At 45.1% G+C, this 23,411-nt stretch overlaps 1 protein-coding gene across 1 annotated transcript in view; it reads right to left on the bottom strand.

Moving 5' to 3' along the window:
• The window catches only part of DCBLD1 (discoidin, CUB and LCCL domain containing 1), a 59,159-nt gene extending 37,801 nt beyond the window's left edge, over positions 1-21,358 (bottom strand). The window contains exon 1 of the mRNA XM_090038490.1: positions 21,209-21,358. Coding sequence (XP_089894616.1) covers positions 21,209-21,317 — 109 coding nt within the window. The 5' untranslated portion in view covers positions 21,318-21,358. The remainder of the gene's footprint in view (positions 1-21,208) is intronic.
• Between the last annotated feature and the right edge of the window lie 2,053 nt (positions 21,359-23,411).

Genomic DNA, 23,411 nt, shown 5'->3' with positions numbered 1-23,411 from the left:
TTAGGCAGACTCAGAAGCCAATTTCTTCATAAAAGTCAGTCCTTTTACTATACATGCGGATAGCTTCTCATTGCAGGAAACAAAACCAGTACAGGTGCAAAGAACATACAAAGCAACACAAGCCATGTGCATGTGCACTCTCACTCTCTCTGCCCCAGCCCTCCAGCCACCCTTCCTGGGAACTTTTAACTTCTTCTGAGCCCAGCCAATTACAGCTGACCCAGTGTTCTTAAGCAGGTAATCCCCTGAAGCTGGGCACCAGCCCCCGAGTCATGCATCTCATTACAACAGCCCAAAATAAAAAGGTTTAGATTATTTCCCACCCACATGCAACCAACTGGGTGACCAAGTCAGACAACATATACTTAAGTGCAGATGATACATAGTTCTATCCATGCTTCTGCACATTTACGCATGCCACTACCATTCAGCTGGCCTATGGCTTGGGTAAGATCACTTCATGGATGGAGAACAGCTGCCTGAAACTAAACCTGAGAAAGGTGATACTATGGGCATTTTGCAGAATTCACAACTGTGGGGCAGGCTCCTTTGGATGAAGGTACCTAATCCACAACTGGTCAATGTCATCTATAGCATTTTTTTGCTGACATCAAGCTTTCATGTAGCAGCATCCTTGAAATAATGCTTTCTGTTATCTCCATTTGGCAGACAGACTGTCCTGTCCTTGCAGATGATGCCTTAATTCACCCCTTGTTGGACTGCAGCAATAGCATATACCCGGGCACTTACTAGCATTTCAGAAGTTTCAGCTAGTAAGGTTTGCTGCACTGCCTCCCTTCCTCATTACAGGTTACTAGGAGCCCATCAAACTTGTCTTTCAAACTGGATTCCCCAAAGACTTTTAAAAGAAATTCAAGGTTTTAGTCCTTATCTTCAAGATGCTCCTTGGCTTCGGCTCATGCTACCTAAGAGATCACCTAACACTCTGGTATGACGATTGTTGTCATAAATTACAGTCTTCTGACATAATGGAACTCTTTAAAGTCAGGGCTACATAGGTTCCTGGGGAAGGATCTCTCTGAGGAGCCAAAGGCCATCATGAGCTTCTGGTTTAAATGCAGTGTATATTTGCATAACAGTGTATATATTTAAAAATAAATCTAAAACAAAAGATGATGCTGTACTATATATATTCTTCCCGCAGAGAGAGGATAAGAAAAAGAGAGACATATGACAGACACATATAGTTACCTTGAGTAAGGCACTGATGGAAGTACTATAACTTAATGATAAGTGAGCATGCTAGAAAAAAAAAATCTACCCCAGCAAAAATTTCCAAGACAACTGGGTGTGGGTAAAATTTGGGTATTGGTTCTAGTTCTGATGCCAAATGACACATTCCTAGGACCAGACCTGTTCTCTGAGGCTCCAACTTTCAGCATCACTAAATCCTGAAACCAGTGTCTAAGACAGTGCTTCTCAACTGGGTTGCAGGTTGTTGCACAATGATAACATTGCTAGATGTGCAAACAAGGTTCACAAGATAAACCCAGAGATTTCAAATGGGAATCCACATTGTTAAAAACATTTTGACCTGTTGTGGTCTTTCTGAGGCCTTTCCAACAGAAAAACTGCTCTATTATTTTTCTGTAGTCAAAAACAAGTGATAACCAAGAGCTGGCATTTTCCAAAGGGTGCCTTGAGTCTAATGAGGGGTATCTTCAATCTAAAAAGGTTGAAAACTAGCGGTCAGAGACCCTGAGTTGTGTAGTCACTAGCCCATTGCTCCCAAAGAGCTCTATTTAAGCAGTAGACATGATGGGCTTCTAGTTTAAATCCTTTGAGAGTAACACAGCATAGAAGCAAGGAGTATTGCTTTAGTAAAGGCATTCCTTTAACCACAGTGATTTTACTCCTAAAGCATTCAAGTGTCACTGATTACTGAAGCCCCAAACAGAAGCCACAAAAGTACATCTTCCCATGATCTAAGCTCACCTCTCCTTGTTTCCTTAATTCTTTTCATTCACACTCAAAAATCAGCTAGAAATTTATTTGGATTCAGTCCAGCACTAAATATAATTTGTCATAACTTGTATACTATATATATATTACTATATGCATATATATCTAGTTGGGATTGCATTAATCAGAGTTTCTGTCATAGATTATTAGCCCAGAAGGGACCTCACAAGATCATTAAGTCTAGCCCCCTGCACCAAGCAGGAAAGATAACTCGGGTCAGGTGACTCCAGCAAGGGGACTCTCTAGTATCCTCTTGAAGATTTCCAGGTTAGGCGATTGCACCGCATCTGGAGGGAGCTTATTCCACAGTCTGAACACACTAACTGTGAAGTTTATCCTAGTGTTAAACCTGAAATGGTCTTCCAGGAGTTTGTAGCCATTGCCCTTGGTTTTCCACAAGGGTGCCCTGGTAAACAGTTGTTCACAGAACCCTTGATGTATTCCCCAATGTTGTGGTAAGCTGCTACCAAGCTTACAACTCAGGGCAAGCTTGATAGGGCTCAGTCTTCTCCTTTTTAGGCTGAAGATGCTCAAGTATGGCTTACTTTGATGGCTTGCCTTGCCCATTAAGGCTTCCCTTGATGTTCACTCATTCCCTTCCCCCAACTTTTATTATTTCTCCATGAGGGGACTCAGTCATGCTGTTAAAGGGTACATCTATACTTCTTCTGAATCTACAATGCCCAACTACGAGAAAACATCCATATCTATATGCGTCTGATAGCTACATACAGTAGCTCTGTCACCACAGCATGAAGTATATCCCAGGAAAGTAACAGCACCTGAACAGACCATGGCAGCCCTTTGAACATGCATCTCCTCCTGCCTTCAGCCAGCAGTAAAGCCTTACTTTATTTGGCAGAGAAAGTTTAACTCTCCTGTAGATAGCTGAAGAGATATAATTTTGGTTTTCTTCACCATCACCATTACAGACACTGCTATAAGCCTCTGAAATTCTGGAAATGATTGGATACAGCTTATTGAAGTTATCACATCACAAAGAGTCATAAACAAATGCAATCAAGCTTTTTGCCCTTCACAGGGTGCATTTACACGAGAAGTTTATTGTAGTTGCCTAATTAGCTCTTCAGTAAATGTCTCAGCATCTACACACATACTACTATTAGGATGGAGTAATCTTATTAACTCCACTGTAGGTTATTACTCATAAAGACAAGGACTATACTACAGCGGAGCTGTGCAACAATGCATGTGTAGGTGCTGATAGGGGTGACTGGGGCAAGAGGGTGCTTCAGTTTGGGGACTGCCTGTCGACCCACCCCACACTGAAGCACTCTCAAGTCCCAGCCAGCCCCTCTGCAGCACAATGAAATAAGTCAGAGCAGCCCCTGGCTGGCAGGTAAATCCCCCAGGCATCCTTCAAACACGGCGCCAGGGAGCAATAAACTCAGGCATAATAAGCAATAGAGTTTATTGCTCTGCATTAATTACATGTGCATATGTACCCACTGGCTCTGCCAATAAGCTCCTCATGTTAAATATAAAAATAAATTTTGGCCTCTTCATTGTTTCCCTTTGATTATGTAAACTTATTTAAAAATAAAGTCAAAGTCATTCTCATCAGTGGTTGGCACCTACGTAAATTTTTTTTAAAGAAATATGTTAATTAATGAGTAGTACATAAAACATTACATTTTCCCATTGCCAGACTTGGACCCTTCCATGATCATATGGTGTGGGAGGAAAGGTCAGAGAGGAAAAGAGAAATTTTCCAGCACAGTTTTAAAATCAAAAGTCAATTAGTTTGGTCTGACTGTGCTTCAACATCTTTAGCACAGTTATTACAGCCTCTATCACTGTGGTACCCGAGCACCTCACCAAACCTGAATAAATGCACCTCACAAGGTAAGACGGCAAAGGAAATTCTGAAGTTGACCACTCCATTTCTGCCCTCTCCCAATTAAACTGGGAAAGAAGAGGAGCTGCTTGAACTCATCTCCATTGTCATATGGGGAAAAGAGGAACTGGGGACTGAAACGGTTTCAAATTTTACAGAAATGTACCACATCCCAAATCACCTTAAACTGTTCCTGCTAAAAGTCTCAAATGAAAGGTAACAATGCAACACCATGACACTGTTGGATTTTCTCACAATCACACTACCTCACACTACGTGACACTAGACAACTGGAATCCTGCAGAGAGCTTCCTCTGCAGGGAATCAGGGGGAGGTTACACCTTGCAAAAAGGCACAGTTTGGAATAATCAGCCAAATGGTATCAGATCTTCAGTTCACGTGAATTTGCAAACTTTCACCAGCTTCAACACAGCGATGCCATTTCCACAAGATGACAATGAGGCTCAGGTCTAATAGTTTAAAAATCTATATAGATTCCATAAGTGTTCAGGTACCTAGCTCAACAGTACTGATGTGTTTGTGGCAGCACCCTCCTTCACAACATCTTGGGGAGATCACAAAGACAAAAAGAAAACAGCTTCACAGCTCATGGGATTTTTTTTTTTAAATAAAAAATTTAATGAAATTAAAATGTATGGTAAATATGATGTTATTAGAAGGAAGAGAAGATAAGTGACTCATAATCTCAAAATCTGCATTAACCTCATAGATTCTCTTAACGAGGGATTCAGCTGCTTTGTAATGTGCTTCCCCATGAGAGGACAAATAAATAGCCTCTGAAGTTTTTTCTTTGAGTTGTACCCATACATAGTTGGCTGTATTAGGTTCTCAGGAAATATTTTAACCCATGCCACTACAACTGCTCTTCATAATATTCATTTAGCTGCTAAAGTTAAACAGGCAGCAGCGTGGTGGGGTTGTAGAAGGGAGAAGAGGAGGAGAAACAAAGGAACATTGTAGTGTCTAATTTTCCTAGGGTGAATTGTTTACTTACCAACATCAAAGGGAAGTAATAGGAACAGGAGGTCAAACAAACTAGAAGGTATTTTTCCATCCTCTTAGACACTGTTTATTGTACCCTTCCTTTGGAGTACCAACCAGAAAGCAGCAAATGATCCTAAAAGATCTCTGCAGCAGCCCCATAAATCATGGATTTTTACCATAAGCCCTAGCAGAGGGTTCTTCCCCAGCCACCCATGACCTTGTTCAAATGGGTCCCACAGTGTACCACAACTTTCACATTATAGGCATCTCTTATCGGCCCATTTTTCCCTTTCATCCCATCCCTCAACCAGATCTCAGGAGATGCCATAATTACAGATTGTTGGAAGTCACTTATTTTTGGTGAGAGAATTTGATAAATTAAGCTGGACCAATAGTAATGGTCTAAGAGAGTATTTCTCAACCTTTTCAGTAGCAAGTACCTCCTAACTTCTGAAAATATTAATAAGTACCCCAACACTCAACTTTTGAGGGGATTTTATTTTTACAGACTGTGCGCCATATGTTGGAAGAAGGGCTGTGTATATAAAACCATGATCTGATCTGGTGTGGGTAGGGTTGCCACCTTTTACACCAGAGGTGCACAACTCAAGTATGTACCTGGGCTAGAGGTGATGTTGGCCAAAGCTAGGAGGGCTGAACCCAGTGCTGTGCATAAAGCGCGGCACGCCAAATTATTACTGGGGAATTTAAAGCACCACACAGTGTGTGGCACACCATTTTTTTCCCTAGTTTTGAGAGGAGGAAGGGGTGAGAGAGGAAAAGAGGGGGAGAGAGTGCCTGTTTCACGTACCCCCAGGGGTACATGTACCACAGGTTGAGAAACTATAGTCTAAGAAAGGAACAGCTACTCATTTAAGGATCTTCATTTAGTCCAGTAGCATTTGACTGTCTCAAGGGTTCCTTGTTGCTCTCTGTAGATTATGTTAGATAGTATTTAAAAAAAATTAAGCATGCATGCCAATATAAGTTTCTGAGTTCCTTAGGTCCCAGGTGACCTAAACAATGTTGCTGTTGTTTGCTCGCCATGAACATCTGTGGAGCTTCCATTATGCCAAAAACCCTCTCTCCTGTGTAGATGTTTAGAGGTAAAAACTAGTGAGATCAAAGCTTTTATTTATTTTGATTTTCCCTCATTAAAAAATTAAAAGAAAGCAGCAAATTTTCTTCAGGACTAAGTTTTTTTTACTAAATAGCAAATCAAAATCACTCAAGAGGAGAAAGAACAGAAAAAAGGGATTAATTTTACACTTGGGTTCAGATTTTTTATGTCCTGTTTATATAAACTTGGATTTGAATCTGAAGTCTTTGAACTGAAACCCATGGGGCTTGTACTCACAAAAGCTTTGGAAGGTATGACCTTACTCACCTCTTTGGGCAGGGACCTTCTCCTCCACATACACAGCCCATCAACTTTCCACTTAGAGGCACAAGAAAGAGAAACAGGGCAGGAGAATATGTCCATCTGACTAGTCAGAAAGTTAGAAGCCACACAGGATAACTCCTGTTCCTATGACTCCCCTGGGACCTAAGACTGAGAGAGCTCACAACAACCCTCTGCATTCATTAAAGGATAACATATACATGAAACTTGGAGGGACACCACAGACTTTCCTCACTCTTTCATGAAACCTCAGTTAGGAACAATCTTGGTCTGCCTTTGCTTTGGACCATAATCTCCATTCAAAGAAACCATCAATGGGAAAAATGTGTGTTTATTCATTGTTTGCAGATTTAAATCCTGGACTTCTACCAGTACAGCAGTAGAAGTTTGTGGGTGTGAGAAAAATTGCTGCATCCAAGACCAAGTGACCTTTTTTGATTGCTATAGCAATAGAGATTTCATTTTCACATCTGTTCTTTATGTTGAGAAAGCTTATTTTTAACAGGACATTGCCTTTATGAATACAACATGCAACTGTGACACATTTTTTTGGATGCATTTGGAAATGCACATGACAACATATCCACATATACAAAAATATATGGAACATCTAATAAAACTATGTCAATACTGGGTTTTCATTTTGCAAGACTGAAGCATTGTTTTAAGGTCTTGTCTTTAGTGAATACAAGCTGTGTTGTGTCAGAATTGCACATGGCAAAAGATAGCAGAAGTCCATGGCAGTAACTACACATGCAAAATGAAGTGCACTGAATATACAGTAACTCAATATGAAGACAGTTCTGAGAGTAAAACCCAAGACTCCCCCCACTCAACTGCCCATCTTACTAGATGAGGGGTTGTCAACTGGGGGGTATGTGTACCCCTGGGGGCACTTGGGAAGGCCCTAGGGGGTATGCAGCAGTGGTGCAGAGAAGTGGGGGGCCATGTCCACCAGCACTTTGTGCCGCTGCACACCACGTGCCACTGGCACTTTTGTTTTCACAGGTGCCGCGAGTTGCTGGTGCTTCCGCTGCCACGTGCTGCTGGTGCTTCCGCCGCCATTGCTTCTGGTTTTGCCGCTGCCATGCAAGGGATCCCCCAACCCCCTCGCTTGTCAACTGGGACTCTCCGCTTCGACAGGCTTCTGGGGGGACACCAACCAAAAAAGGTTGAAAACTCGTGTACTAGATTACAGAGTTGCTTGTTCCACTTCTGGTCCCAGAAATCTTGCAGAGGCCTAGTTCCAACACAGGGACAGTGTCCCCATCCCACTTAACAATACTCCAGTGTTTGTGGCACTCCTCTGGGAGTTTGTAAATTGTTAGGGGGAAGGGGTTCAAATCTCAGTCCTCCCCTGCCTGTGTGGCTGCTCTAGCAGCCTATCGTGTAAAACAGAGCTATCCAACTGGCAGCCCACAAACAGCTAATATGCAATCACCTTTCCTACTGCTACATGGCAGGGAAGGGTCCAGTGCATGTTTGACACTCCCTGAACACCCCTACCTGAGCACAGCCGTCGGATGACCTGGGCATAAGGATGCTCTGTTTATGAACCTCAAACATCTGAAATGCTCAGCTGGGCCATCTAAGTTTCCTTTAAAGCTACGTACAGACAGTCAAAAAGCCCGAGGCTGAAACAATTGAATCTTCACATGTCAATCTAAATTGCATAGATTGAACCAATAAGCAAATGAACAGACATTCACTTTTGATTCCAAAAAAGTAGTCACATGCCTGCAGTGGACCAATCCAGAAGCTGGGGAGCCCTAGAGCCCTTGTATCTGGAGGGGATCTGGGGCAGAAGTTCAATAAACTGATTTAACCTAAATCAGTTATGTCCATCCAGGTTCATCTTAAACCAGTTTTAGCCATTTTGAAAGAGGTTTATGTTCATTGAATTTCTGTTGTGCTACAGATTTGACTCAGTTTCTGATCACTTCTACCAGCTTATGTGTAATTTCTGTCCATAGCCTAGGTGTACAAGTCCTCCTTGGGGATTTAGCCCTTAGTAGTTATAGAATGAAGAGAAAGAGGAGCTCCTAGTGGAATAAATATTCTATTAATGTTTCTTTCCTATCTCCTCCTGTCTACTCTGATCACCTCCTAAAGGGAGGAAATTCTCAAAAAGTCCTGCCTGCACTGTAAGTTACCTGCACCAGCCATTTTCCTGTTCATTAAAATTCATAATAAAACTCATAAAGGCCTTCTGCTCAGGAGCACACAGACACAGTTATGCACTGCAGGTGCAAGGGTGATAGAAACAGCCTGGAAAAGATTGGGCAGTAGGGATGTGCGAAGCAGCCCCTATTCGATTCAGATTTGGCCCAAATCAGGGACAGTGATTCAGTTCGTTGATTTGGATCACTGTCCCCGATTTGATTCAGTCAAATCTAGAGATTCAATGCTGATTTGGAGAATCAGTGATTTACACATACACAGCTTTACAAGTTTTTTCTACATACTTTCAGGTAGCAGGCACAGCTCGTGATTGCTGTGATCCTGAGGTACATGAAGCATCCCAGTGTAAGGGGCCCTCCATGTGCTTGGCGGCAAACCTGGAAGTACTTCTGGTCCACTTCTGGGTCTGCCAGGGAGCGTGCTGGGGGCCCTCCCTGGTGCTCAACTTATGGCCTGCAGAGCTGTGTCATCCGTGTCATCAGTGTAAGGCTCTGAGGAGGGAGTCCCCTATGACCCAGAGGAAGAGACGTCGGGTCATCGTCATAGGGGACTCGTCATAGGGGACTCCCTCCTCAGAGGAACGGAGGGACCCATCCACTGTGCAGACCCCAATGTGAGAAGTGTACTGTCTCCCAGGAGCCAAGATTGGGGACATCACAGGGAAGATCACTGACCTCATCTACCCTTCTGACTACCATCCTATGCTCCTCATCCCAGGTGGTCTTTTTGTCACTCCTCCCGGCTAGCGAACGCCATCAGTGGCAGAGCACCTGCATCCGTGAGGTGAACCGGCACCTCCGGAGTTGGTGTTGTCATGCCAGATTTGGCTTCCTGGACCATGACCCATGCTTCAGATCAGAGGGCATCCTAGGGTGTGATGGTCTCCATCTCTCCCCCAAAGGTAAGAGTTTGTTTTTTTACAAGCTAGTTGATCTCCTCCGGTGGGCTTTAAACTAAGTTCATCAGCAGATGGGGATCCACAGGAGAGGGAAAAAACTCAACCAGGTGTAGGACCTGTCCAGGTAAGAGCTCAGGTAAATACCAAGGGACCAAGCGTACTGTCTCTCAGGTAGGGGAGGTGCCCAGGGCTCCCATGGGGGGATTAAGGTCTCTTCACTGGTGCAAGAAGGATGGGGAACAAGCAGGAAGAGCTTGCTCTCCTGCTTGCAAGTAGTAAAATCGACCTGGTTGGCCTAGTGAAGACATGGTGGGATGAAACATTTGACTTAGAGGGTTGTTTAGAAGAGATAGGAAGGGGAAAAAAGGTGGGGAGGTTGCGCTCTATGTTAGGGAACAGTATACCAGTTCTACCTTCCAAATGGGACCAGAGGAAGGCTTAACTGAGACCCTGTGGGTCAAACTTCAAGGAGGGTGGGGGGAGAGGGATCTGGTGGTAGGGGTTTACTACAGGCCACCACATTAGGAGGAAGAGCTGGATATGGAATTTTCTAGGCAGCTCGGGGAGGCTGTGCGTGCAAAGGATGTCAGGGTAATTCACATCCCCCGTGACCACAACATCAACTGCGAGGAGCAGTCGGCCAGGTCTAGCCACTCACGGAGGTTCCTGACATGCGTACAGGACCTACACCTCGTGCAGGAGGTACTCGTCCCCACTAGGGGAAACACCATACTGGATCTGGTGTTAGCCTCTGGGGATGATCTGGTGGGGGATATGCAAATACAAGGGAGGCTAGGGGACAGTGATCATGAAATGATCCAGTTTGCTATTCAGAGAAAGTTGGGGAGGGTAACTAGCACAGCGCAGATGCCTGACTTTAGGAAAGCCAACTTTGATGTGCTCAGGGCAGTAGTCAGGGAGGCACTCGGAGCCCAGAGTGTAGCTAGTATGGGGGTCCAGGAAAGGTGGTCCTTCCACAAGAAGGCTATCCTTGGGGCGCAGCAGGACGCAATTCCACTGCGCAGGAAGGCGGGAAAAGGGGCCAAGGAACCTTCATGGCGGCATGCAGTTATCCAAGCTGGCCTGAGGGCAAAGAAAAAAAGCGTACTGGCGGTGGAAGCAGGGGGCAAGGACAAAGGAGTACACCTCCCTGACCCGAACTTGTAGGGATTTGGTGAGGAAGGCTAAAGCAGCACTGGAGCTTAGATTAGCTTCTGGGATTAAGGATAACAAAAAGTCCTTTTTCAAGTATATAGGTAGCAAATAGTCTCGGGGTAACATTGGACCCCTAGGGGCAGGGCAGGGCAGTTGGTGACAGATGTGCGAGAGAAGGCAGAACTCTTCAACAAGTTCTTTGCCTCCGTGTTCCTGTCTGCTGACAATGGGGTGCTCTCGGGTGACAGCGCAGAGAGGCCCGGGAAGAATGCGAGTCCCTCGACTTAGTTCAGACCTAGTTAAGTATTACCTGGAGGGCTTAGATGTATCCAAGTCAGTGGGCCCAGATGACCTTCATCCACAGGTGCTGAGGGAATTGGCTGGTGTCATTGGCATGGCTGTTTGAGGACTCCTGGTGCTCGGGCCAAGTCCCTGAGGACTGGAAAAGGGCCAATGTGGTCCCTATTTTCAAGAAGGGGAGAAAGGAAGAGCCTGGCAACTACAGGTCAGTCAGCCTCACTTCTATCCTGGGGAAGGTCTTTGAAAAAATTATCAAGGGCCACATTTGTGAGAGCCCTGCAGGGGAAGTGATGTTGAGGGGTAACCAACATGGGTTCGTGCAAGGCCGATCCTCCCTGACTAACCTGGTCTCTTTCTATAACCAGGTAACAAAACGCTTAGATGTGAAGGAGGAAGTCGATGTCATCTTCTTGGACTTCCAGAAGGCCTTCGACAGTGTCCCACCCAATTCTGGTGGGCAAGCTGAGGGACTGCGGCATTGACAAATGCACAGTCACATGGGTGGCAAACTGGCTCCAGGGGCACACCCAGAGGGTGGTGGTGGATGGGTTGATGTCAACCTGGGAGGGTATGGGCAGTGGAGTCCCCCAGGGCTCGGTGCTGTTCAATATCTTCATTAGCAACCTGGACGTGGGTGTGGAGAGCACCCTGTTCAAGTTCACTGATGACACCAATCTGTGGGGTAAAGTGAATACACCAGCAGGCAGGGACCACATCCAGGCAGACCTGGATAGGTTGGAGAAGTGGGCGGATCTGAACAGGATGCAGTTCAACAAGGACAACTGCAGAATGCTGCGCCTGGGGAGGGAACCAGCATTATGGTTATAGGTTAGGGGCTGACCCTCTTGGCAGCACAGAGGCAGAGAGGGATCTTGGAGTCATGATAGACTCCAGGATGAATATGAGTTGCCAATGCGACAAGCCAACCGCACCCTGTCATGCATCAACAGGGGCATCACTAACAGGTCCAGAGAGGTCTTGCTCCCCCTCTATGTGGCACTGGTTAGGCCGCAGCTGGTGTACTGTGTCCAGTTCTGGGCTCCACGCTTCAAGAAGGACGTGGAGAACCTGGAGAGGGTCCAGAGGAGGGCCACTTGCATGGTTGAGGGCCTCTGTGGCCAGCCCCATGAGGGGAGGCTGGGGGACCTGAATCTCTTCAGAGGTCTGAGGAGACTGAGGGGGGACTCTTGTGGCTGCCTACAACCTTATCAGGGGTCAGCAGCAGGGACTCAGGAAAAGTCTGTTCACCAGGACCCCCCTTGGAGTCACCAGGAACAATGGCCACAGGCTGAGGGAGGATAGGTTTAGGTTAGATATTAGGAAGAACTACTTCATGGTAAGGGTGGCCAGAGCCTGGAATGGGCTTCACAGAGGGGTGGTGCTCTTACCTTCCCTAGACATCTTCAAGAGGAGACTGGGCAGGCACCTGGCTGGGGTCTTATGACCCCTCCAACCCCCAGTGCTCATTCCTGCCCATGGCAGGGGGTCGGAGTCGATGATCTGTCTAGGTCCCTGCTGACTCATTGATTCTATGATTCTATCCAGCCTGCAGGGCTCTTCTCCCCCCACCCTCCCCGTCCTGAAATCTGGTGATGGGGAAGCAGTGGAAGTGTTAACTGCTGCGTATTTGGGCTGGCATGTAGTATTGCTTTATAGCCAGATCTGGTGAACACAGTTGCTTTGGATCTGGCCCATGGACCAACCCAGTGTCCAGGATCTGGTCCAAGAACCTGTCCCTCACCACTCATCCAGCCTGCAGGGTCAGATAAGTTGAGCATCACTGAGTTAAATCATCTAAAAATGACAGTAATGATTATGACTGGGATTTTATTTGATAATTTAAGTCATGTAGATGACAACCTTACGATAAAAAGTAAATATGTGATGTCAATAAGCCGTGACAGTGAGCATGTTACTTTTATTAAAGCAAGTTATTCAATAGCCCTAAGATGCATATCATTAGCTCACTCACAAGATAAAGCAAATGGCATCATGACAAGAGAATGCCCGTCTTTTACTATCCAGGACACAAATTCTTGTTTCTTCTTTTCCTTGGTCAGCATATCCTGAGGTAGTCTAGTCAGTCCTTTTCACAGCAGTTACTGTCATCCAGCAGTAATAAATCGTTCCTTAAAAGGGCCAGTTTATATGGGAGTTAAAGCTAAATAGGCTCACATGCCAATATGGTCAAAGCTATAAGACAGATTGAAGCACTGCTGTACTAATTTAGAGCTAGTATAGGAGCTGACATGGCACCCATCATCATACTGTTTTACAAAACGTATAAGATGTTCAAAATTCCATTTGAAAAGCTGAGTATAATGCTCATCTGTTGCTTGTAAGGGACACATCTGACAGGTATTTAAGATGCTACAGATACTTTTCATGAAATAAAAAAAAAAAGAAAATCAAAAGAGAGAATCAATTATAGTATTATTTTACAGCATCAAAATCATTGTGTGTATATGTATATAAATATATATATGATTGTTTCTTTTACTTCTAAGCATTTCTCTGCTCTGAGGTAAGATAAAACCTCTTTAAAGCCAAGAAGAATTGGTAACTACTGAAAAGCAGTGAAAAATAGAGCCTGGGACAGATTGTTTTATGTGCTCTGTCATTCTATGATTTCATTTTTTAAATTCCTGACCATCAGTTTTATCCAGTGACCTCTTGTTCTAACATTAGAAAAAAAGTCTGACCAGTTTCTCTTCACTCTCCTTGCATTTATACACCTCAGTTAAATCACTTAACTTTTCTTCTTCCCAAAATGGAATTCTTTTTGTCAAAAAAACAAAGAGACTTGGTATTTTTTGACAATTAAAGGCCTGGCTTCCATAACAGAGGTGTTTAGTACTTTCTGACAATGAAAGTGTCTTATCTTTAATAATCATAATGTGACATTCGCTCCCCACAAAAACACTGGATTCTGGAATCTTGACTTAAATAGTCCAAGTCAAAATGGACCAGTATGATCACCTATGAACAGTATGATCACCTATGAACAGTATGATCAGGCGTTGGCAATGTTTTTGAGCAGAGTGCCAAAAACAGCTGCAACTTAGACTTGTAAGATGTTGGTGTGGATGGCAGGGAAGTTGTGAGGGGCCTAATCCTTGTTGTAGCAGTGCAGCCCTGGCCCCTTCCCCAAGGCGCGCGTGCACCTGCCACCAGTGAGAAGCCGGGGCTGGAGCTCCATGGACCCTGGTGCAGCTGCTTGCAGCCTCCTGGCTGTCTGCCACAGCTGTCCTAGGATCTTGGCAGGCCCTTGCCACCCACCACAGAGCCCAGGCTGCTTGCAGCAGGCAACAGGAAGGTTCAAGCAGCTGCACCAGCATCTATGGAGCCACACCCCGGCTCTTTACTGGCAGTGGGTGCACACACGTGCCTCAGTGCAGATGGCAGGGAAGGGACCAGGGCTTCACTGCCACAACAAAGATCAGGCCCCTCGCAGCTCCTCTACTGTCCACCCCAAGGTGCAAGTACCAAGCAAAAAGCCTTCGCGTGCTACATACTGGTATATGTGCCAACGATTGCCTACCCCTGACCTAGTCTGACATCCTGCATAACACAGGCCACAGAATCTTACCTGGCAATTTCTGCATTAAGCAACAAACTCCTGACTGAATTATTGTTCATCTTTTTATTAGACAGGTATTCAGACTTGATTCAGGCGTCACATTCTTATTTAAATATTTTTTCTGTTTTTATCAGTTACCTTGTCTTTTATTATAATCTGTGCTGAGCCTTTTTGACAAAGGTGGCATATAAATCAAATGAATAATAAGTAAATAAATGATGCAGAACCCACCATGTCCCTTCATATATTCTTCCAAAGATTAGCTATCCTAGCTGTTGAAAAATGTGTGACTTATTTCTTGTCTGAATCTGTGACGCATGATCCTACTTGAAATTTAAAGTCAAATAGCCCTGATGGAAAACAAATTAACCAATCTTTGCCCCCTGTAGCTGAGGACTAAAGACTGATCAGAAGCCTGAACAGCAGAAAGGTCTTTGTAGGATAAATAGGTACAATGGAATCACAATGAGAGAGAAAGGAGAATGACCAGTGAAGAGGCATGGAAAATCAAAAAGCTTGGGAGCAAAATGCACCTTGTGGTTTGGCTTACTCTAAAGATTCTCATGTTTGGCACAACTTTTGCATTAAAGTGTTTCATTATTTTCAAATCCATTCGCATTCCAAGATACATAAAAATTAGATTAAGTTTTCCTAGGGAAGTAAAAAAAAAAAAAAAAAGAATGGTAGTTTATCTTAAACTGTCTCACTAGTATAGTACTTATACTAACCCTATTTCTTAAGCAGAAGCAGTACTTTTATTAGATGCAAAGAAAGGATAAAGTGATAGTAAGGGTGCACTGATAAAGATTTTCTTGCCTGATACTGATAGCCAATTATTAACCAGCCATATCAGCTGATACTCATTCAAGGGAGGGAGTGGGGCAGGGGCAGGGGCTGAGGCTGCTACCCAGCCAGGGTGGTGAGTGGGACCCTGGGGCAGGAAGCGGGACAGAGGCATGGGCAGCTTGTCCAAGGGATGAGTGTCCTGGGGCTTAAGAATGTAACAGCAGCATGAGGCACAACTTGCCACCCTCACAGCTGCTGGATGGGTAGGGGATGCACGGCTGGCATGGGACTCCCAAGGTAAAGGCAGCAGAGCATAGAGCCCCAAGTCCACAGCAAGCAGTTTGCATCTGCTTTGCATACAAATCTGGGGGGGGGGGCACATGCCTCCCATACCTCCCTTGGGGGGTTCAAGCAGCGGCAGGGAACTGTTACCCCCTGGATGAGCTCAGGGCTTCAGTCATCGTTCCTAAGCACGTCACCTTTCATCCAACATAACTGAATCCATTTTTACAACATAAAATAATATAGAAAGATTACATAGTTTTCCTCATTTTTGAAAGGGGCCAGGGCCTTTGCCCCACCTTCCCCACACGTACTTGGTGCCAATGCCATTAAGAATAATCTGATTTTATTTCTCCATCACACCTGGACCCTTGTATAATGAGGGGGAAAAAATCCAGAACTCTCCATATGTTTTCATAATTTTAAATACGACAAAGAAAATAAACTATTCTCACTCATGAACATCTGGAAGATTACATCAACTTGACTTCAACTTTAACTGTCAAAGTATTAATGCAGATTGGATTGCAACACTACTTAAATAGTTTGTAGCAGTAGTGGTGATAATCTTGAACAATCAGTAAAGATGAAACAATGTTCTAAGACTTGTTTAAGGCAATAATATTATAAAACAACATTATGGAGAGGTGACAGCCTCTCCATATTTGCAAGGCACAAGTGTTTTTTGTTGGGGTTTTTGTGGGTGATACCTTCTACTGAACCAGGCAAGTAATTGAGAGAAATACCAGGCAAGCTTTCTAACACAAAGTGACCTTTCTTACGTGACATGACCTGAGGAAGGGCACTCGTCACTGGAAGCTTGTCTAACAGTTCTACCAATTGGTCTAATAAAATATATTACCCTTCCTCTCCCCAAAAAAGAAAAAGAAAAAGGAAACAATCTTATGCTTCATCCATATTTCCTTAACTATTATGGCTACAGGAACTCTCTATTTCATAGATTTCATAGACATTAGGGCTGGAAGGGACCTCAGGAGATCATCGAGTCCAGCCCCCTGCCCAAAGGGCAGGAAGTCAGCTGGGGTCATAGGATCCCAGCAAGAAGAGCATCCAATTTGCTCTTGAAGGTGTTCAATGTAGGTGCTTGAACCACCTCTGCTGGCAGACTGTTCCAGACCTTGGGGGCTCGGACAGTAAAGAAATTCTTCCTTATGTCCAGCCTGAAACGGTCTTGCAGGAGTTTGTGACCATTCGACCTCGTCATCCCTTGGGGCGCTCTGGTGAACAGACGTTCCCCCAGATCCTGGTGGTCACCCCTGATAAACTTATAGGTGGCCATCAGATCACGCCTGAGCCTGCGCTTTTCCAGGCTAAAGAGTCCCGTGGCTCTCAGCCTGTCATCGTAAGATTGAAGACAAGATCTATACTTGAACATTGAACCATTTCCCAATATAAAGCCATAGTTTAACCCTGTATTTTTAAAACTTGGTTTTGTCTGACGTTTTGTTAATTAATTAATTAACCTTAAAGGGAAAGAAGAAGATTTCTGCATTCTCTTATGACAGGTCAAACGATTTTTGAGTTAAGTCATTAGAAAAAATACCTTAATTTGAAACTTCCTTATCTCATAATAAAATCTTGAAAAACTCAGTCCTGGCAATATTTCAAGAACTTTTAAAAGAATTCTGGCATTTGTATTTTACAGAGACTTCAAAGTTCAATCTTGTTTAGAAGATTTTTTTCCCCCCAGATGAAATTAAGAAGCTATATGTCACAGAAGAGCACTGAATGGCAGTATAGCTATGACCATAGCCAGTCTCCAGCTAAGCTGAATAGCAGAAGTTGTCTACCCATGGCAGCAGGGAACTCAATGGGGAGACGTGCTTCTTGCCAGGATAAATTAACCTGCAAGGAGCTCTGTGATGCCCGTGGGTAGCCTGTTGCCAGTATACTGTACTATCATGTAGCATAGTCATATCCTGCACCTTTAAGTCATACCCGCTACCTCCACTAACAAAAGATACTGTCATTTCCTTTTACTATTTTTATGTTTTATCACTGATCAAAGAAACTGCCTGTGTACAAAGCAGCATGTACAGTTTATTCTTCAATAAATATTATACAATATGTGAAAAAGCCTGCCATACAGTTTAAGACCTTTATATGGCGCTAAAGTGGCTATCTGCAAGTTAATTTGTACATATTACAGTTCATGTGATATGAGGTATTGGATGGGTTGGTGTTCTGAACTAAAAGGGGAAGGGAAGGTTAAACATCTTGAGAAAGCTTAGGTGGGAGATAGAACAATACTATGGATTACAACAATGTGAGTAACCAAATTGTTTAGCTTCTCTGATTCTTCTATATTTTGTTTTACAACATTATCTTGTCAGTTGTAAGAGTGACAAGAGAAATTTTTCAGTGGAGATTTGATGCAAAATACTAACTTGAAATGGGCCTTGCCAGGTGTATGAATACAGGGAGATTGTTACAGTGATGCAAAACAGCATTACTGTGTAGGACTTCAGGAAAGAGAAACAAAAGAGCATGAGGGTAAACAGAGATAGCAGACTGAAGGGTGTGGGGCTGGATACAACAGAAGCTGGAGGGTGGATAATGAAAGAACAAGTTCTAAAAGAATTCACTAAATCCGACAGCGCACATCTACACGTGCACTTCAATGTGCCAGAGCCTATTCTACTCTGCATCAAAGCAGTAAGTAAAAAACGTGCTAATATGCTAATGCGCAGTAGAACAGGCTACTGTGCATTACATTTCACCTAAAAAGCATGTGCCCAGCCTAACAAGCATTTATTTAGTATTTCATATTGGAGGTACTAAATTTAATGCACATTAGTAAAAGCACATTAATGTGTGTGTAGATTCACCTACAGTGACTGTTTTTTTTAAAGTCCTAACAGATAGGACTTGGAAAGGTGCATGAGAGAGAAGGAAATAGATCAAATCCCTGTGATGAACAAAAGTGGCACTGGAGATGACCTCAAGGGAAAGATTAAGAATTCCTATTCACCTGTCCCTCTATCTTGAATTTGAATGGCTGCAAGGATATCTAGGACAAGGACTGTAAAGTGGCAGAGGCAGTGCTGACCAATTGGGGAGTAAAGCAGATTTTGGTGTTGTCAGCAGACAACTAGTAACTGAAACCATGAGACTGGATAAGATTGCTAACAAAAAGAATGGAGAGAAAGGAAGGTGCCTTTTTTAAATAGGTCCCAAAGTTATTTATTACTCATGCAGAAGTCCCAGAAGTATTTTTTTTTTTTACTGTGCAGAGTGTAACTAAGCTTAAAAATATGTTTTCCTTAATTGAAACCAGTTTCCAAACCACTCCACTTCTCCCACACTCATTCTATGACTAATAATGATCCAATTTTCAGAATGTCCACAAGTAATGCATTTTCTAAAACGCATTAGAGAGCAGAGAAAGGGTTCCCACTTATTCCCTGCACACAGATGGATACACTTTTTCACATAAGCTTTGCTACTAAGTAAGTCGGCTAGGGCTAGATTTTTGACAATGGATGATATACGAGTCTGGCATTAATTTAAATATAAATGATACTGGGAACTCAAGAGTATAGCAGCAACTCTGTTATTCTGTAGTGGCTGCTGTCCCTCCTGATAGGCTAACAGGAGGAAAAATAACTCACTGGCAAGTTGCTCCCATTAGTTGGGCAGTGAAGAGCACCCTGAGTGGCTAAATCATGAAACAGTGGTTTAGCAAACAACATGCTTTTAAATTAACTTCGCATCTAGTGCACACTACTGCACCTAAATAACTGGTGTTTGCCACTGCTGGAGACTGGATGCTGAACAAGCTGAAATGCAAGACTGATTCACTCCAGCAATTCTTGCTTTCCAGTGTAACTCTTAAATCTCTTTATATCTGGTTTTCTTAGTTTGCTCACTAAGGAATTTGTACCAAGTTAAATCAAGTTCAAACAACAAAAAGAAAGAAAACCAAACAATGTTAAATAACCTGGTGCAACTTTACAACTTTCAGGGCTTGTCTGTATTAATATAAAATATCAATACAGTATATATTATAAGACATCTTGTCTACTTCTTCTGAGAAGGGAAAGTATGTTGGTCCACATGGGAAGTACAGGTCAAAAACTCTGCTGCTTTCCAGTATGGGCCTCTAGGAACTAGGAATGGGTTTAGGAGAACCAAAAGGAAATAAAGACACTTTTGGTTTGAGCACATCATGAATGTACTATATCAGTTTACTGGTATATAAAAAAGTCTATAGCTGAATTAAGTGCTAAGTGCACATATTGAAACACAAAAACTGTAGAACTCTTGGCTGAGAGATGATACCTTTTATTAGATCAACCAAGAAATTACAAAAAAAATTATCTTTTCCTATAAGCTTTCCAGCACACCTGAGCCTGATGAAAGGCACATGTGCCCAAAAGCTTGCAGAAAAGGATTTTTTTTTTTGAGATTTTGTAGTTGGTCTAATAAAAGGTATCATCTCTCAACCAAGAGTTCTACAGTTTTACATTCCTTTTGTCTCGCACCAACACAGCTATCAAATGTATCCCAGTGCACATACTGAGACTCTGGAAATCCAGTAAAACTTCTCTCCATCTGATTTTCTCTCATGGGTGTGTATGCACGCGAGATGCATATGCACGTGCATATCTGACACTATACAAGTGCGAGTAGCAAAATGAGGTAATATACCAAGAGGCTAGGATGTGGGAGTTCCAAAGGGGGTGGGGGGGAAACACATTACACATCAAAATAAAAGTTGTGCAAAGCTGGAGAATCAAAAGCCACTGAACAGATGGAAGTCTTCCCCTTCAAGAGATTAACAAGTGCACATCAGAAATTCCAGCTCAGAAAACTCCATGAACAGGCCAAGTGCAAAAGTTCTTAGCACTCTTCCCTTGACAATATTAATGAACACGCTATTGTCTTTTTGAATCTGCAGTCGGGCTGAAACAATAGCACTGGGGAAGCATATCTTTTATTCATCTTAATGAGGTGTTATGTTTGAATCTTAATAGTAGAGTTTGAAGGGATCCTAATTAACTAGCTCACTGCTGGTTCCTAGTGAGGTTTCCAAGGACCGAGAAGCAGCTAGCTAGGCTGCAAGCTCGGGATATGAGAAGAGTCAGCCAGTGCTTTGATTGTACAGGGAATTAAATTATTAGCCACCCAAGAAGGGGGGAAAAAAGGGTCAGGAGAACCAAGCGGTACGCCACCTGTAACGCACTGGCCTGAGCTGCAGTCCCACAGCTCTGCCAACAGCATCTCACGGGACCCCTACGAAACTAGCTCCAGCACAAGGGTCCGCACAGTGCCCCAAACTGTTAGTGAGATGCGGGTGGCCAGGGGCGAAGCCGAGAGGGACCGGATCCTTGGTGGGCGGCGCAGCCCTGGCCCCTTCCCCGCGCGTGCCGAGCGGCGTGTGTGTGTATGCGCGCGCCATGCTCCGGGGGCTGTGGGGCCAGGACTCACTACTACCTTCTCCCTAATGAGGGGTGAAACGGGAGGCCCCGTGGGGCGCCCCGCCAGAGGGAAGCCAGCCTAGCGAACAGCCTTCAGGCTCAGGGGCTGCGGCAGAAGCAGCACCTGCGGGCCCCCCCCCCCGGGCCAGGGCCGAGCACACCCGGAGGAGGAGGGGGCGAAGCAACACAGAGAGGCACGAGGGGCCCCGGGGAACCCAGCCCTGCCCGGCCCGGGCTCGGAGTAAAGCCTTGCGCCCCTCCGCCCCGCGGGGAAAGCCACCTCCGCCGCCGCCCGCGCACGTGGGCGGGAGCAGCCCGCGCCCTCGCGGGGACTCACCCGGCGCCGCCGCCCGCAGCGCCAGCGGGGCCCCCGCGCCTCCAAGCAGCAGCAGGAGCAAGGAGACTGCCATGGCCGCGCGGGGCGAGGGCCAGCCGCCCCGCCGCATCCCGCCTCCCCGGCCGGCAGTGGGGGTGGGGACAGGCCCGCCCCGCCCCGAGCCCGCGCACCTCTCCGCCTCCTCCCGGGAAAGGGCGGCGCGGCTTTCCTCCCCGCCCCGCCGGGCACACCGCTGGGAGCTCCCGCCCCGCCCGGGCTGTCCCGTCGGCCGCAGCCAGCCACCTGCTGCCCCGCCAGGAAACACCCGGAGCTGCGCCTCGGGGAGCCTCCGGCCACGGAGACGAAAGCAAAGCAGAGGGGCACTGCTCTGCTCTCCTCTGCGCGGCGTCCTGAAAACTTTTCTTCCCTCCCCAACAAGTTTTGAGCAGGCTGGGTTTTGTTCTCCATCTCTTGCAACCCCGGAGAGGACGGCGGGCTGAAAACCTGCTGTGGCCTGGTTAGGGACACGGGGGACCCGAGCTGCAAGGCCGCCCATCCCACCCCGGTCAAAAGGAAACTGAAATCACGGCCTGCTCCTAAATCATGAGGGGGATTTAAAAATCAGGAGAGGTGTTTTAACAAAAAAGTGGTCAGGCAGGGCTCTTGGGGGTCAATAGGTTCTCTTTCAGTAGCCCAGCTGAGTAGTTGGAAAAATGGTGCTTTGCGGGCACAAACGGCTTAAAAAAAATGCGTGCATATGCAAAGAAGCCTGGACATATGGGCTGCTTGTACATGCCGCAGCGGCTGGATTTGATTTGGTTCCCCCTAAATTGAAATGGTGGGTTTTTAAAAAACACCGCTTCAATGACCTAAACCCCTGTGGCAGGGAAGGCGCATGCCCCTGGAGGCTGGAGGGGAATGGCAGTGCTGGCAGTGGCAGAAGCGCAGTGGCAGTGGCAACCGGTGAGCTACCCAGACACTGCTGGCGTTGTCAGGGGGAGTGGTGAGCAACGACTGCCCACAGGCACCGCCAACAGTGTTGGCGGTGCCTTTTCATAGGGAGCGCACCAGCACCCTCAGGGTGGTGTGCATGCACCCACATGCACCTCCTGTGTGTCGCCAATGCCCCATGGCATGTACACAAGGGTGGGGGTCTGATCCTCACCTGCCTTTTCCCCATGTATTCTTGTCTAGATGGTTTTAACCTTCAAGATGCACCACTCGCCTGTTCCAGCTTTCCACTATCATAACCATAGGTTTGCTTGGGTTTTTTTTTTCCTCCTAAAATAAGTGCAATCAAGAAATACAGCACAACTGTCATTTTCTAGGTTTCTGCAGGTACACAATAGCAGCGACATTGCCAGTACTTCACAACTTGATCACATAGTATTTTGCTTAAGGCCCAGTTCAAGCAGTGATCCAAGGGAAATAATCCCGCCCTAGTAACATGGGATGGAGGGAAGGAGGAGAGAAGCAACTGATAATGGGTATCCTTACTGAGGGGTGGGGAAAGGAGAAGCAACTTAGAGCCTCCTCAGAGTTTTTGAGAAGGACAGGAGCTGGTGAGGCTGCATCTTCCCACATTTGCAAGGCTTCTAATAGTGGATGGGCAGTGCCTGTTTATTTTGGTGAACTGTTATTCACATGAGTAGTTACATTTGCTTCAGTGGGGCTGGTTATGAAGATAAGCGCTCCTTTCAACAAGCAGACAAGGTTCTTTGGGTAAATCTGATATCTTTTATTAAACTAACCAATACAAGATACGAGATTTACCCAAAGAACCTTGTCTGCTTATGTCTTTAGACCAACATGGATACAACTTACACCCCTACAATGAGTAAAGTTTGCTCAGCTCTAACCCCTATGCACCCCTATGACTAAATGATCTCAGGTCTAGGTTGTAAGAGATCATCCTAGAAAATATACATAAGGACTAACCTGAGCCTTAGCATAACTGACCTGAATTCCTGTTTCTAAGATCCACAATCTCGAGTACACTGGAAAGGGGGAGGAGGCTAAATGTAATTTTAACATGTTAGCTAATGTGTTAGAATCCTACAATGAGATTTTCACCCTTGTTCTAGCTACTTTAACTATAGTTAAGGCCATCCCTGTTTAAAAAGGCCCCAAATACCAGGACTTTCAGTGTGGGAGGTGTCTGCAGTCTCTCCCATGTGCAGTCTCTGTAAAAGACGCTGCGAGACTCCCTCCTGTACAGGACTCC

This window comes from Crocodylus siamensis, chromosome 1, assembly GCF_052110815.1.
Source record: "Crocodylus siamensis isolate JL-2025a chromosome 1, ASM5211081v1, whole genome shotgun sequence".
Classification (NCBI taxonomy): Eukaryota; Metazoa; Chordata; order Crocodylia; family Crocodylidae; genus Crocodylus; species Crocodylus siamensis.
Note: the sequence above shows the minus strand (reverse complement) of the source record. Positions and strands in the feature narration are given on the sequence as shown.